Source organism: Trichechus manatus, unplaced genomic scaffold (assembly GCF_000243295.1).
Source record: "Trichechus manatus latirostris isolate Lorelei unplaced genomic scaffold, TriManLat1.0 scaffold00056, whole genome shotgun sequence".
In the NCBI taxonomy this organism is placed as follows: domain Eukaryota; kingdom Metazoa; phylum Chordata; class Mammalia; order Sirenia; family Trichechidae; genus Trichechus; species Trichechus manatus.
This window is the reverse complement of record NW_004443992.1, coordinates 9,555,813-9,572,654: the sequence shown is the minus strand read 5'-3', so window position 1 is coordinate 9,572,654 and position 16,842 is coordinate 9,555,813. Positions and strand designations below refer to the sequence as shown.

At 42.5% G+C, this 16,842-nt stretch overlaps 1 protein-coding gene across 1 annotated transcript in view; it reads right to left on the bottom strand.

Annotated features, from left to right (window-relative positions):
- KIAA2012 (KIAA2012 ortholog) overlaps nucleotides 1-16,842 on the bottom strand; it is a 134,408-nt gene that overhangs the window by 95,960 nt on the left and 21,606 nt on the right. The window contains exons 4-9 of the mRNA XM_023732997.1: nucleotides 14,674-14,829; nucleotides 10,849-10,991; nucleotides 9,240-9,423; nucleotides 8,465-8,607; nucleotides 5,508-5,676; nucleotides 3,381-3,527 (exon numbers count right to left, since the gene is read on the bottom strand). Coding sequence (XP_023588765.1) covers nucleotides 3,381-3,527; nucleotides 5,508-5,676; nucleotides 8,465-8,607; nucleotides 9,240-9,423; nucleotides 10,849-10,991; nucleotides 14,674-14,829 — 942 coding nt within the window. The remainder of the gene's footprint in view (nucleotides 1-3,380; nucleotides 3,528-5,507; nucleotides 5,677-8,464; nucleotides 8,608-9,239; nucleotides 9,424-10,848; nucleotides 10,992-14,673; nucleotides 14,830-16,842) is intronic.

Sequence of the window (16,842 nt, the reverse complement as noted above, 5' to 3'; positions counted from 1 at the left end):
GTGTTCTTCCCTTTTGGTTTTCTACCTCCAACTCTTTCCACATGTCGTTATGATACTTTACTTTGTCTTCTTGAGCTGCCCTTTGAAATCTTCTGTTCATTTATTTTACTTCATCATTTCTTCCTTTTGCTTTAGCTACTCGACGTCAAGAGCAAATTTCAAAGTCTCTTCTGACATCCATTTTGGTCTTTTCTTTCTTTTCTGTCTTTTTAATGACCTCTTAAACTTTCTTCATCTATGATGTCCTTGATGCCATTCCACAACTCATCTGGTCTTTGGTCATTAGTATTCAACTCGTCAAATCTATTCTTAAGATGGTCTCTAAATTCAGGTGGGATATACTCAAGGTTGTACTTTGGCTCTTGTGGACTTGTTCTAGTTTTCTTCCACTTCCACTTGAACTTGCTTATGAGCAATTGATGGTTTGTTCCATAGTTGTCCCCTGACCTTGTTCTGATGATATTGAGCTTTTCCATCATCTCTTTCCACAGATGTAGTCGATTTGATTCTTGTGTCTTCCATCTGGCAAGGTCCATGTGTATAGTTGCCATTTATGTTGATGAAAAAAGGTATTTGCAATGAAGAAGTTGTTGGTCTTGCAAAATTCTATCATGCGATCTCCGGCATCGTTTCTATCACCAAGGCCATATTTTCCAACTACCAATTCTTCTTCTTTGTTTCCAACTTTCACATTCCAATCACCCATAATTATCAATACATCCCGATCGCATGTTCGATCAATTCCAGACTGCAGAAGCTGGTAAAAATCTTCAGTTTCTTCCTCTTTGGCCTTAGTGGTTGGTGCCTAAATTTGAATAATAGTCGTATTAACTGGTCTTCCTTGTAGGCGTATGGATGTTATCCTATCACTGACAACATTGTACTTCAGGATAGATCTTGAAATGTTCCTTTGACGATGAATGCAACGCCTTTCCTCTTTGAGTTGTCGTTCCTGGCATAGTAGACCATATGATTGTCTGATTCAAAATGGCCAATACCAGTCCATTTCAGCTCACTAATGCCTAGGATATGAATGTTTATGCATTCCATTTCATTTTTGACGATTTTCCCCACATGTCTGTCAGTTTGTCATACTGTGGGGGTTTGCATGTTGCTGTGATGCTGGAAGCTATGCCACCGGTATTCAGATATCAGCAGGGGCACCCATGGTGGACCGGTTTCAGCTGAGCTTCCAGACTAAGACAGACTAGGAAGAAGGAACCAGCAGTCTACTTCTGAAAAGAATTAGCCATTGAAAACCTTATGAATAGCAGTGGAACATTGTCTGATATAGTGCTGGAAGATGAACCCCCCAGGTTGGAAGGCACTCAAAATACGACTGGGGAAGAGCTGCCTCCTCAAAGTAGAGTCGACCTTAATGATGTGGATGGAGTCAAGCTTTCGGGACCTTTGTCTGCTGATGTGGCACAACTCAAAATGAGAAGAAACAGCTGCAAACATCCATTAATAACCGAAACTCTGTGATATTAGAGGAGAAATAATCTAGGGCTTCAAGTAAATAGCTATGTGCATAGGTTATTGCTGTAAACCATTCATACACAGCCCACCTCTGTGGCAATGGGGCAGTCCCACTCACTGCTCTAAATGAGACCTCTGCGTGAAAAAGTCTGCCATGAAAGACGAGCCTCTTTGGTTGTCTTTCTTTATGCATCTACTATTGGGCTGGGCCACTTGCTGAACAAATTCACACCAAAGTATCAGTGACCTCTTGGACCAGCTTTTTCCTGGCAGAATGGCAGAGGCATGGAAAAGCTCTATGTACTAGGGTCCCTGGGGGACATGGTGGCTTAAAACAAGTGAAGACATTGCAAGGTGAGTGACACCAAAGACGAAATTCACTGGTATTGCCATTTATCTTGGTGGCTCAAGCTGTGCACTCTCATGATATAGCCCATAGATGGACAGCTGCTTTTTAATGTATTGACACATGGAGCCACCTTGACCATATTTGGCTTTTTAAAAAGGAAATTTCAAAGTCTTCAGGATGATTAACTTTCACCAAAGATAGGCTAACCAAACCCCAATAATCAAAGGAAGTTCACAAGACCTAAATGTCTCTAGAACGTTCTGTTTTGACTTGGGTTCGTTGTTTTGTTTATACCGAAAGGCAGTGCAGTGTAATGGGTAAGAACAGAGCTTCTGGCACTTGACAGCTGAACTCCAATCCCGGTTCAGACACTTAGGGTTGTGTGACCTTGAACACGTTACTTAACTCTCAGGATAATAATAAAATTATGAGGAGTAAATGAGATAATGCATGTTAAAAACTAAGGACAGTGCCTGGCACAGAAGAAGAACTCAATAAATGTTAATGTTTGTTATGGATGGGATTTTGTCCTCCCAAGAAGACCTGTTGAAATCCTAACCCCTGTACCTCTGAATGTAACCCTGTTTGGAAATAAGGTGTTTGAAGATATTATCAGTTAGGTTAACATGAGGTCATGTGGGAGTAGGGTGGGTTCTAATCCTGTATGACTGGTGTCCTTATGAAAGAGGAGAAGAGACAGGGAGACAGAAGAAGGATGCCATGTGATACTGTGGTTACAAGCCAAGGAATGCCTGGAGCTGCCAGAAGCTAGGAGAGAGGCATGGAACAGATTCTCACTCGCAGCCTCAGAAGAATCAACACAGCCAGCACCCTGATCTCAGACTCCCAGCTTCTAGACTGTGGAACAAAAAAAGTTTGTCTTAGTAAGCCACCTAATTTGTGGTATTTTGTTATGATGCCCTAGGAAACGAATACAATGTTTATCCTTCTACTTCTTCTGATTACTACTAGTCAGAGAAATAACAGCATTTGTGATACCATCATCTTGCACATGCCCTTTGGAAAATAGATTTATTTTTCTGAAAATGGGGAAATTTCTAAATATGGTCCATTAGCTCCAACCTATTTAGCACGTGAAAATATACACTTATGTATATAATTTCAAATGCCCATATGATCTTTTGAATAACTGAAATGGAGGCTTTAATGACATTATCGGCTTTTAAATAAATACATACATATTTATAAACAGACTGGAAATGAAGCTTCATTGGTTAAAACATAGGATGAAATATAGGGCAAGCAGCAAATTTTTAGAAAGTTTGGTGTTGTTTTACATGTGTAACCAGAACATATTAGTAGGGAGGTGATTTAGTGAGTAAGTATATTGCGAGCTAGACACTAAGTTAGTTTTACTGTAGCATTTTGGTTAAGGCAGCTGCTGCCTGAGCAAAAGGCATCTTCAAGCAGCTGGGGATGAACTAACCTCCCTTCCAGCCTCCTTTTTTTGGGCTAAGCACACTTGTATGTCTTGCTTTGCTTCCCTGCAGAGTGAGATTCGTGTGGGATGCTGGAGGGAGGGAGTAGCTACCTTGAGGTGAGAGTGTGTCCCTGCCCATGTCCATTGGGAGATGCACTGTTAACACCCTAGGTCTTTCTAAGGACGCATGCTTCAGAGGAGGTCTCCATAAAGGCCTGGCCTCTTCTGTTTCTGGTCCTGACTCAGGGCATGGAGTACCTAAGAGACAAAGAGAACACCAAGTTGTATTAGATGTCTGTTATTTTTGCCAGCAGCCTCTTGCTTTTGGGGACCCACCCATCCCTACTCAGACCATGTGGTTTGGGTGGAGCTGTGTTTGTTCATTTCCTGGCTCCAGGGATGGGCATATGACTGAAGCCTGGCTAATGAGAGTACTGCATTGCCTTAATCACATGACCCAAACCGGGCCAATCAAAGGCAATTCTGGGACTTTTGCAGGGGTTTTTATTAAGAGGCATCCTTTCTACTAGGGTTAACAGGTAGAAGGCTAGCCTGGAATTTCAGGGGTCATCTTTGTCACCACATGAGGAGTACCTGCTTGAGAGGAAAGTCCAACAGAGTTGAGAGAGAAATAGTGTCCAGATGACATTTTCTGAGTCCTGGATCCAACTGTGCCTGATGTTGTCTGATCCTTGTACTTCCCAATTACATGAGCTAATACATTTTACTTTTTGCTTAAGACAGTTTGAGTTAGGTTTCTGACTATTGCAACTAAGAATCCTCACAGACATACAAGAGAGATGGGAGAACTCAATGGATTAACTTCTCTCTGTGCTTTATTTCTGTTTTTCATTAGCATTGTGTTGACAAGTTCAATGTATCTAATAGCTGTAAGAATCTGATTCATGATAGTTTTGCTATGTTCCTGACATTCCTGTCAGGGTCATCATGGAGAATAATCAGGATTTATCCCAACCCTGCTAATAGTCTTTTCTTCCCTGCTTTCTCTGTGTTTTAAGGAGTTAAGGGTAATTTTTTAAAGGTAAAATTTACATACAGTGAAATGCCCAGATCTTAAGTGTATAATTCAATGAGTTTTGGTAAATATATATACCCATGTAACCAACACCCCAGTGAGGATTTAGAACATTTCCATTACCCCGCAGGGTTCTTTTAAGCTCAACAGTTAGGCATTCTTGTTCATGGTGAGAATTCCAAATAGCCTTAGAACAAAATGGCTGCCAGTATAACTCCTAGGAGTCAAAACTCTCTGAAAAATCTGTGGGAGTTCTACTGAAGTTTCTAGAAAACTCAGAATTAGCGCCCTCCAAATTGGACTCAGCTGTTTATAGAGTCACTTTTTCTCTCTGACTGCCCACAAGTCCCCCAGGAGTGGGAATGCACATTAGACAAGGATGCTGTAGAATGACTGAGGAAGGTCAGAAAGAATCTCTCCTTAGGATGCATGGTGAGAAGTCATTCAGAAGTCATATCCAAAAAGCCTTCCAAAGTCCCAGTTGGAATTGATCTCTCTCTCCTTTGCCTATACCCTCTTAGCACTTTGCTTAGAAACACAAAATCTCTGCCCTGACAAAGAACATAGAGGTCATTTAACAATGTTACATAATAACCTAATTCAAAATCAGGAAAATGGCTCTTCAGACAAACTTTTCTTTTATAAAAGAAGGATTCAAGTATTCGCTTTTAATTTGGCTGCCAAAAAAATCAGCTAAATCCATGAATTTATCCCAGATGTCTGATAACACCTATTTCTCTACTCCTCCTAACCGTTTTTTTTTTTGGTTGTTATTTCATTTTTTAGTCGTCTTGTTTTACATTGTATTTATTTTTTGTGAGCTGCCTGGAAATTCTTGCACCTCTACTCCAATACCTGCCATACATTGGGTTTACTTATGTGGATGCCTGCCTTCCTTTGTATGTAAGATCCTTTGACGTAGGATGACATATTGCTATGTTAGCTTCCACAGTTCAGCAAAATGCATTGCTTAATGAAGGGCTTAATAAAAAAATTTTTAAATGGAAATAAACATGACCAGAAGAGACCTATTTCTAAAATTCACCCCTTTTTCTTCTTAAAAAAAAAAAAAAAATCTCTGAAGGGGATGACCCTGCGGAGGGGCAGCTATGACATAGGAGTTGCGTTAGCCAGACCCCACAGCCGAGTCATTCTTGCCCTGTCTGAGTTCCCTCTAGAACATCCATCCACAGGGGTCCTACCTCTTCTGCGGGCTTTTTCTTTTGGGGGGTGTTGGGTGTGGAAATGAATCTCCACTGGGAAGATGAAGAGCTCTGTTGGGGGTTCCTTGGCTTTAAATTGACTCCTCAGGGGGCCCAGCACTCTGGGTGGTTCTTCTGAGATGGGAGGTAATTTCAAAGCCTTTGGTGCCTGGAGAAAATTTCAAAACAAAACAAAAACTAACAAGGCAGGTTTCCAAACCCTGTTGCTGGAAGGGGCAAATGATACTGTACCTGCACGGCTGGGTGCGAGTGTAGCTCAGGACACGTGGCTGAGAAAAGTAAATGGAACTAATCTGGGAGCAGTGCATCTGACTCCCGCGGGGGCTCCTTTTCCTCTTAGGAGCTCAGTTCATTCCTCATTAATCCAGCCTCTGATTACTTTGAGAATTATAAATGTGATAAATTCAAGAGCCTGGAAGAGGAAGTATAGTCTTTCTTTGTCTTGCAGCTAGGGAAACTGAGCCCAATTGAAATGATATGGCTGAGATCTCTATGTATTGATAGGGAGAAATTTCGGCATCTATTGTTAAGGGAAGACAGCAGGGTACAGAACATGGTTTGAACATGCAAACTTTCTGTAAGAGAGGGCAAACAATAGGAAGGTACATTTGTGTTTGCTTGCCTTATGAAAGCTCAGATTCTTCCTCTGTAAAATGGAGATAATCATACTACCTACCTCAGACAATTATTGAGGATTAAATAAGTTAATATATGTAGTTATAATAGTATGTGTAACCATGATTCTTTCTATGATGTTTTGAGAGGTGAATCTTCTCTCCTTAGAATTTAATATCCAGCGTAGCCAGGCTTCTTTATACTTCTCCAATATGAACACGGTTGAGCAAGAAATCACCGTGTGTTCGAATCAGCCGCATTTGGCCAGTTTTTTTTTTTTTTTGTCTGATTAAAAAAATGTACATATACATATACACACATAAATAGATACATACGTATATACATACATAAATAGATACATAGAGACACAAGTATATTTATACACATAGAAATGTATATATGCATACGTGTATATATATGTGTGTGGAGCCCCTGGTCAGTGCAGACGGTTAACGTGTTCAGCTGCTAACAGAAAGGTTAGAGGTTCGATTCCACTCAGAGGCATCTTGGGAGATGCCTGGTTATCTACTTCCAAAAAATCAGTCATTGAAAACCCTATGGAGCACAGTTCTACACTGACACACAGGGAATCACCATGATCGAAACTGACTTGACCACAACTGGTAAGATAATGTGTGTCTGTGTAGAAAAAGAGAGAGAGTTGAGGTAGTGGTCAGAGTCTCCTGTTTCCAATTTTTCAAAAGTTGGTACAATTTTCTCCTTTAGGTTTACAACCTTTGACATACGAACTTAGCTTTAAGAAGTGCGTGTGTGCTCAATTTCGGAGCTCAAGTTCATAGAAAAAAAATAAAAATACTTCTCACTTTTTTAGTGCTCCAAAAAAAAAAACATCAAAAACACATGTAAGCATCCTACATCTTTAGAGTTGAATGAAGAGGGAAATTCAACCAAAATACATGCAGGGTAGCACTTATAATTTTGAGACACTGAGAAAATTATTGACTAAACACGTGCACATAGGATATTTATGTTCCTGGAGAGCTTCACTGTCCAGACGCCGGCTGCCCACCAACTGCCCGTCTTTGGATACTGACCTTGTGCATTTTGTTTGACAAGGTTTGCATTTAGAAATCTATGTGAAACTCAAACGATTTGTGTGAGCTATGGCTGACAAGCCGGGACTTAATCTTTTTATTCTAATTAAAAATTTAACCAGTGAGTTTTAATATAGTGGAAAATATTGCTTTCCTCTGCTAAACTGTATACAGGGGTTGAGGGAAGGGGCTCCTTTCCTCTGATCCTGGCTCAGTTCTGGGCCGACTCAGAATTTGAGATCGAGGGCCTTCCTTAAGCCTGCAGTGACTCTGGCAGGTCAGCCTCCTGCTTACCTCTGGTCCAAAGGAGCCCGGGAAGACAGAGGCCCTTTTAGTGTGGATGGGAATGTGTAGATTAGTTTAGATACAGGAAATCTGAGAAAATCCTGAACAGATTCTAAACAAACTCTTGTTGGCACCAAGGCTGCCTGGAGTGCCCATGGCTCCTTCAGGGCCACTTCAGATAACACAAAATCCCCACAATTAGCTAACATGACTGTAGTTTCCAATTGGACACAAGATAAAGCACGTCATCTCCTTTCATTCTCCCCTTAGCCCTGTGAGATTGGAATTATTATCTGTGGACACAGATACAGTCACTGCGACCCAGATAGTGGAGCAACCCACCCAAATTCACACAGCTGCTATGGGCAGAGCTGGGACTCCAGGCCTGGCCTTTGCCTTCTAGTGGCCCTGCTTCTTCCTGTTCATCACTGGTGCCTCAAAACCTCCCAAGACTCACAAAGAACTGCAAGGCAGGACCAGGCTAGAGACAGCTAAGGACATCTCTAAGGAAGGAGATGCACTTGGTTTCTGGAAGGGGCTGGTAAATTTGAAAAATTTACCCTAAATTTTCCAGTTGAGCCAAATTGAGCCAAACTATTGCTGGATTCACAATCTTGAGCATTTTGAGTTTGAAGTGGGCCAATTGCTTACAAGCTCAAATTCCATCCTTACATGTTTAGGAATAACTCATGGCCCCTTAAGAGAACAAAGGACTCTGTTGCTACCAGACAGAGTGCGGTAATATAATAAGCTTTAAGATAGCATTGAAGGCAGCCGAAATTCCTTGCATTTCATCTTTTCAACATTTAGTAAATTACTGCAACTTTATTCCAGCCCCACATGGTGAGCTCAGAAGCGAGTGAGACCAGTTCTCTGTTGAGACATCCCTCTGAGTCACCTTGTTCCTAGATTGGGATTAACTTTACACACACACACACACACACACACACACACACACACACACACACACACACACACAACCTTTTTCTTCTTCACTTCCCCAGGTGTGTTTTTGTCTGAGCCAGTGGCAGATGGTGCTGGAGGGAGAAAGCATCTTTCTGCAGGAGGCTCCTGTAACAAGTGACTGCTTCTGCCCTTGAGGAGCTTCACACTTCCCTGTTTGTCTGCAGAAATAGGATGGCAATGAGGACTTATTAGTTGCAGGTGTGGGGATGGACAGTCGGTTTTCAACTTTTGTCACCTTTTGGTTAATGGGAAGAAAGGCAGAGAAGGTGATAGAGGACTGAGGCAGATATGGCTTGGCTGAGGCAGTTTCAGGGAGCCCTGATTTCATTATCTGGGTTGGGTTCTTGCTGGTTGAGTCAGGCAATGGAGAGAACGATGACAATAGTAATAATATTCATTGAGCACTTAATATGGGACAAGAATTGTGCAAAATATTTTACATGCATTAACTCACTTAATCCCATAATAACCTTATGGGAAATTATTATCATCACCATTTTACAGATGAGGAAACTGAGCCTCAGCAAGGTAAAATAACTTGCCCAAGATCACACACAGCTAGCAAACGGGGCATGATTTGAACTCAGGCAGTCTGATTCCTGAATGTGTGTTAAGCATTAGACAAAGGGGAGACGTCAGGGTCCCATGTCAACCTCCAACTGGACTCTGGCTGTTATTTTCTAAGGTGAGTGGCACAAGGAAGTGACACTCGGCATGCCTCAGTGTGCTCAAATGAATTCTGCGTGATTAGGTTTACAGAGATCAACAAGCAAGACACTAGGCTTCTTACCACTGAGATCTGCTTTCCTACTGGGGAAGGCACCTCCATAGAATGTAATGTGGGATTTGTCACTCAGGAGCCAAGAATGATCAATGTGGGCATGGCTGAAGGCCCTCCCAGAGGTTTGCTGAGTCTTTTCATTGTGGCTTTCCTTTGAAGCATGTATACGATGGTGATTCTCCATTGACGTGTCCTAGGGAACGACAGATACACACTCCTGTAAACAGGCTTTTATAAAGGAATAGAGCAGGTTCCTTTAACAGCCAGACTTTGTGGCTAGACTTATGGTTCCAAGGGTCAAATCTCTTGTAAGCTGGGAAGAAAAACATGGTTATAATAGCAGGACATCTAATGCCATTGATTCCAATAAAACATTTTATTATTGATGGTAGTAAGAATGACATTTAACCATGCCTGACGTATTGTGCTTTCTTGCAAAAAAGAAAAAAGAATAAAAATGAAGTTCTACAGGGCATTTTAGGGCAGTGAAATGATTCTGTATATTATTGTAATGGTGGACGCATTTGCATTTGTGAAAACCCATAGGACTGTACAACACAAAGAGTGAACCCCAATATAAATGATAAACTTTAGTTAATAATAACACATCCATATTAGTCCATCAATTGTAACAACTGTACCATGTGAATGCAAGATATTAATACTAGGAGAAATAGTGTGCAGCGGGGAGACGGAGTATATGGAACACCTGTTACTTTCTGCACAATTTTTCTGTAAACCTAAAACTGCTCTAAAAAATAAAATCTATTTAAAAAGAATAAAGTGCTAGTGTCATTGCCTCTGTCCATCATAAAGTATCTCTTTCCCCTCCCCCTCTACTGTATGGCACTTCTCTTCCCCCTCTTTCCTGTTCTCATTGGTATATGACCTTCTTGCAAGTCAAATGAGTTTATCTGAGATGAGAGCAGACGTTGTCTATGTTGCTTTGAACCACTGTCATCTAGTATACACACACACACACACACACGAGCCTTAAAGTTTAGAAAGCATTTCTATATTTTAACTTATTTAATCCTCATAACGACCCATGGGTTGCTGTGAGTTGAAAATCGACTCGACGGCACCTAACAACAACAACAACGATCCTCACAGCAGCCTTGTGAGATATTTATTATAACAGCTCCACTTTATAGAAGAGGTAACGAAGGCTCAAAGTTACTTAAGTTTCTTGGCCAGGCTTACCACAATTAGTAAGATGTAAGACTCTAACCAAGGCTTTTCCAACTTTAGTGCCAAGAGCTCTTTTTTCTAGACAAGACTACAGCTGCTAGATTTGGGAGGGAGTGGAAGAGTATCTGTAGTTAAATGAGTTTGGAAAACCCTGCGTTACACAAAGTTAAACCAGCTACTTTATGGTAGAACTTCTCAAAGCCATCCATATCCAAATGTAGAGTTTGGCTCTCTGGGAGAGGGGTACAGTATGCAGCATTTCCCAAAGGTATTTGGCCATGAAACCCTTTCTCATGGAGCATCTGGCAATACTAGGGTTCCACAGACAACATTTTGGGAAATGATGGTCAAAGGTATCTTAGTACTCTTCTGTGCTATGAAAGGCCCCAAGAAATGGTGATGGGAGGGAGCCCATCAGAAATGGTACCTCTGCCCAGGTTTCATCTTCCTGCCACAGTTGCTTCCTGAGTGGTGGCAAGTGAGCCCTTTGACTGCTGTGGTTCTTGGCTATAGATCTCTCGTCCACATGTCCACCAGCCCCAGCTTCCCCTTCATCCAGGCCCTGTTGACCTGCAAAGGTAAACAGTAGGTCAGCCCTGTAACCCCAGAGGTGGGCATGGTGCTGTTAGCTGCTTCCAAATGGCCTCCCTTCTTGATTTTCTGAGCAGAAATGTTCAAGGCCCTTGTTCCCCCTCTTCCCTTAGTTCTGTATTTTTTTTATAGCACCTTCACCAAAGTGGCAGCCAGGTCAGTGGAAACAGAGCTGCACTGGGAGACAGAAGACTCGGGGTTCAGTCTTCATTTCCTGGACACAGTTTCCTCATCTGTAAAATAGGGATATAATTTCTTGCCCTTGCTTCCTTGCAGAGTTGTCTGGAGCTCAAATCAGATAATGAATATGACAGCCCTTTGTAAACCAGGAGGGATAGGTGATAAAAGTGGTGTGATTAAGGTGTGACCTAGCCCTGCTCTGTGGTCCTTGAGATGTTCAGTTTGAAGCAAGCTCTTGGACTTCCTGGGCTGTTTGCTGATTGTTTACATGTGGGCCAACCTCCTCCAAATACACTGCAGTGGGACCACTGCTTAGCTCTCTGACTTACCCTGTCTACACAACCCTCAGGAAGGATCTGAGTCAACAGATGACTCCAGCGTATTTAACAAATCTTTCATCAATGGTTTAAAGGGTCCTGAAGCTATTTTCATCACTTACTCAAGGTAAATTTATTGCTGAAACAGTCTGGCAAACTTGCCTTGTTTGGAGCCAGGCTTTAGCAATACCTCCCCTCCCAGCGTGCAGCTTTGTGAAACAATGTGGGGTTGTCTTTCAACCAGGGATCTGGAAGCCTTTGGGGGCCCTGTGTACGTATGATAAAGCACAGGACTTCTGAAGGCTCCTTCTCCTTCCCTGAGCCAGCCTCACCTTCCCTCTAAGTTCCCCAGCCCTTGCCTCCCTTCACCATTCCCATCCTTGGTTTACTGGATCAAGAGTCAAATGCCTGCTTGTGGGGTTACCCTCTCCTTCTAGCTCTCCTTTTTCTGCCCATTGGCTCCTGAAGGCTACTCCGGGCTTGAGCTGATGCTGAGAGTTTTGGTAGAACAGACCTAGGCTCGGACTCAAGTTCAAAGGAGTCTGCTCAGGTTTTAGTGGTCCAGGGAAACCTGACGGGCCTGGGGACTCCTCAGTCTGAGGTGGCCCAGGGCCATATGTGGCCTGCTCCCAAGAAGACCTAAATGCCATACAAAATGCAGCATTAAAGACTTTTGTGGGTATTCTGGAACATTCTCCTGGATCAGGCCACCCCAGATCCATCCTTCCTGGTCAGATTCACCTGGAACTGAACACATTTCTGTGGGTGGAAGGGATGGAATTGTGGCCAAATGTCACTAACCTGTTGAATATTCTTACATGTCAGACTGTCTAAGTTGGGGCATGGGATGGTGGGTAGGGAGATACAGAGAGGCATTCTTCCCTTTGGCTATATCCCAAGTGAGACTGAATATATGACTCTGTGTGGAGAAACCAGAATTTTTCTCAGTAAACATCACTGTCTGGCTCATTTGTTTATGCTTAATAGGAACAGGTTTATAAGCAAAGTATTGGAAGGTTCGATGTTGAAAAGCGATCACAAAACTTGGTCTCTCTGTATCTCAAATATGGACTCAGATCTCCAAATAATGTGCACTTGGGTAGCAATTTATTTCTAGAGAACTTTACCTTCATCCTCCTGTGACTATTCGCAACAAGCCTTGGAGGAAGGAATGCAAATACCATTATTCCCATGTTACGAATGAGCAAACTGAGATTGCAGGCAATATAAGTAACTTGTCCAACAACATCACATTGTTGGGGTATCTGGGATTTGCAGCCAGGGCTTTTACTACGTCTCCAAATAAAGTGTCTGGTGAAGAGAGGGAGGCCAAGGGGAGATAAAGTCAAAACCAATAAAACCATTAGTCAAGGTACAAATTGCAGCCTCTGAGCTGCATTTACGTCTTTAAAAGTTGAGTTTTGGTCCCTGTGATCATGGGCAATTGGGCATTGCAATTAGTTTGTAATTATGCTTAAAAAACCTAAGCCAGGGAAGTCTATAACAAACATTTATTGAGCACTTACTACGTGCCAGGCACTACATTATCCCATTTAACTCCCATGTGCAACCCCGTGAAGGAAAGGCAGGCATGGTCACCTCCACTTTATAAATGAGGAAACTGAGACCCAGAGAGGTCACATAGCTTGGAAGTTTGGTACTAATGGCTACATGTTTAACCATTACTCTATATGGTCTCTCTGTTTCCTGCCTGATTGTGACAGCTCCTTGGTGTGTGGCATGAATAGTGAAATCACTTGATCCCTCAGGTGTGCGGTGTTTTCCACCTAAAAAATGGAACACTGCCACTCACTGTACAGGAAATTTGGCTCCTAGGGCATCAAAGTCTAAGGATACTAGCTGGAGACAGTCAAATTTTTGAAGAGAAAGGGATGAGGCTATGGCGAGATAGGGTGCCATCTGGGGAAGTGCAGCAGGTGCCCAGACAGGGGCATTACTGGGTGAGTTTACTACTCCCCAGGACATGGATGTCCTAGAAACTTGATCTTTTCAGTGCCCCAGAGTCAACTGGCCTCAAGGATATTGACCCATATTAGCAAAGTGCATAGAGGCTAATGTATAGACCAGGGCATTCATTTACGAAGAGGAATACGATTGCCTCTGTAGAACAGGACCAGGCAGCATTTTGTTCCACTGTACACGGGTTTGCCATGAGTTAGGGGTTGACTCAATAGCAGCTAACAACAACAACGACTACAGTATGGTTGGGATGTTTAATGGCACCAGGCTCTGACAGCCTGCCATTTTCTTCTCCACTCATCTGACAGACCAGCTACTGTACTTACCCTGATCAGATCCCTTTCCCAAGGACAGGGCTTGGTCAGGCGCTGCCATTATTTCTAGAAATTTTCTTTTTCATTTGAGAAAAAAAGTTACCTTTATCTTTGGCTCTCGTTCTTTCCTTTTCTTTCCTCAAAAACTCTGGCACCAGCCAAGACCCCATTCTTTGCTCATTATGGCTACTCAGTCATCTCTTCCCATCTTCCTTACCAGAGGCAACTTCTGACTCTTAATGCTTCAAGTTCCCAAAAAATAATATTGACAACTAAAATCCTTGTAGTAATGCACAGCTTATAGAGAGCTCACAATCATTTTCTGTGCGGTAATGTGGTAGATCTTATTATGCACATTTCACAAATTAGAAAACAGAAGCTCAAACAGGTAAGTGACTTGCTCAAGATCTTACATCTAGTAAATGAGAGAACAGCCATTACAATCCATATTTCTGGTTCCAAAGCCTGTACTTTTTCCATATGATGTGACCACAAAAGCACAGAATCAAAGAATGTCAGAGTGGAACAGACCTAAGAAATAATTGAAAATCTAGAGTCCAGATCTGAACTTTTCAATACAGTATCCACTAGCCACATGTAGCTATTTAGATCTAAATCAATTTAAATTAAATACAATTGCAGATTTAGTTTCTCAGTCTCACATTTCAAGTGCTCAGTAGCCATATGTGGCTAATGGCGACTATATTGGACAGCACATATTATAGAACAACAGCACTAGTCTAGACTAAAGCCCTCATTTTAGAGACGAGGACAATGAAACTCAGAACCCTAGACCTTAGTCTGGGAAACTCCATTTTAAGGCACCAAAAATCCAAATATTTGAGAACTGGTCATAAAATCAACATGTACCTTGTTCAAAAGATTTTCCTTGTTGAGTCCAAAATGGAGGGAAGACAGGCAGGAAGTGGTATTTTGGGGGTACACCTGAAAGATCCTGTTGTGGCCTGAGATTCTTCGGTACATTAAGTTGACTGTCCTGGAGCAGCACAGAATCCTTGATGTATCCTGAAGGGTAGGTCAGGAGTTATTGGTAAAAATAATGGTCATCAATATACAGTTCTTGGAGATAACTACAAGATTCCCCCTTGCACTAGTCCTGGCTTTGGACATGGCCCATTAAGGAAGACAATTAGAAAATAAGAGGGATTTAAAAAGCAGATAGACCCCATAGAGGCTTCTCTATCCAGTGTCTCGGGTGCTTCTGCTCCTGTGCCATCTGTGTGTTTCTTCCACTCTGCTATTGCCAAGAACTGGGTCTCCCTGGTGAAGAAACATCGCCACCTCCTTAGGGTTGGGTAAGCTCCCAGGAAGAGGGAGCAAAAGGTAGTGGATATATCCTGCTTGATTCTGAAAACCCCACCAGCAACTGCCTTCTCAATCCAACCATTCTATTAGGATTTTCTGAGGATTTACCAATGGTCCCAGCCCTCTGCTAGGCAGTGGGGCACACACAGAAGTACCAGACATGGGCCCTTTTTAAAGGCACTAATAGTCTTTTAAAGAGACAAAGCTCACCTGTGCTCAACTGTGTGGCCCTGAATGTCAGTGTGATATAAGGCCAGAAAATGAAGAGCTCAGTATTGATTGGATTTGTCAGAAAAGACTTCATAGGAGATGTAGGCTTGAAGTGTGGGTAGGATTCATAATAGGGGTGAAAAGAAGAGACCGAAGAACACTCTAGCATCATAAAAGTAGTGAGCTCTGAGATGTGAGGGGAGGATGGCAGGGACCATTGGGCCAGTGGTTTCACACCAGCCTCAACATAGTTCCTCCAGCCTAAGGAACTATGGCAAGGGGCCCAAAGATGCACGTGTACATGTGTCTTTTCTTAAACCACACATTTTAGCCATATGACTCACCTATGGAGGGGTCTGAGACAATTTTTGATGTTAAGTGGGGCTCTCATCCTCAAAAATCTTGGGCCTAGGGTATAAGGGCAGTAGCCTGTTCTGCTCTCTGCCTTACCTGATGATAAACAGATCTTTGGTTAAGAGGCTCTTTCTCACAGCATTAAATAAATGGATATGCCTGTAACTTTGGGCCTGCCATAAAAGTAAAAACAATTACTGGACAAGCCCACATCTCTCATTTTGCTTCAAGTCACCACTTATTGGGGAGAGAGTTGTTTTCTCTCCTTTCCCAGGGTAACCTATAAAGCAAGAGGAAAATCAGTCTTCCTCTGGTCCTGTCTGTTTGTTGGTGTTGAAGAAATGACAACCTAGCAGACACTGGCAAATCCTACTGCTCACCTCTCTCATCCTCAGTAGGTTTACCAAATAAACTACAAGATGTCCAGTTAAATCTGAATTTCAGATAAACAATGATTTTGTTTTTTTTAAAAGATACGTATGTCCCAAATATTGCAAGTTTAACTGGGTGTTTGTGTGTGTGTGTGTTCAGGAGCGCTGTGTGCGTGCACACACTAAATCTGGAAATGCTAATTCCCAACCATTTCTGGTTTCCATTGTTAAGTGTTTGCAGAGTTTGTCTGGGGTCTCTGTCTAGCAGTAGGGTGTCCATCTCAGTCCCAAGTGGATTGTGCTGGAGAGCCCCCATCTTTAAGAGGAGGAGTCCTAACATTTCCACTTCCTGGAGGACCTGAGATCACCTCAGATGGGGAACTGGGGAATGTTGGGAAGAATATGCAGCTAGGAGTGCAGGGAGGCTCTGGCTTCTGGCCCCAGCTCTGCTTTTGGCTGAATGACCTTGGGCAAATTACTTTGCTCTCTGGGCCTCTTTTTTATTCTCGTTATCTTGTAAAAGATGAGGGTTGAACTGGATGATCTCTGAGTGAAGAAATTTCAGAAGAAAGTTCTGGCATGGGATGTGGAGTGCGAGGTTGCTAAGAGGATTGGGGTGAAGGCAAGACTTCAGGCTGTACTTCTCTCTGCAAATTTGGAGAGGATGGGGGTGAAAGGCGTGATCGAGGTTTGAGGGTTACAAGCTTGAGAAACTTTTCTTTAACACAAAATCAGTCCTGAAATTCTAGTGTTTCAGACCTTGATGTAAAGCATACTC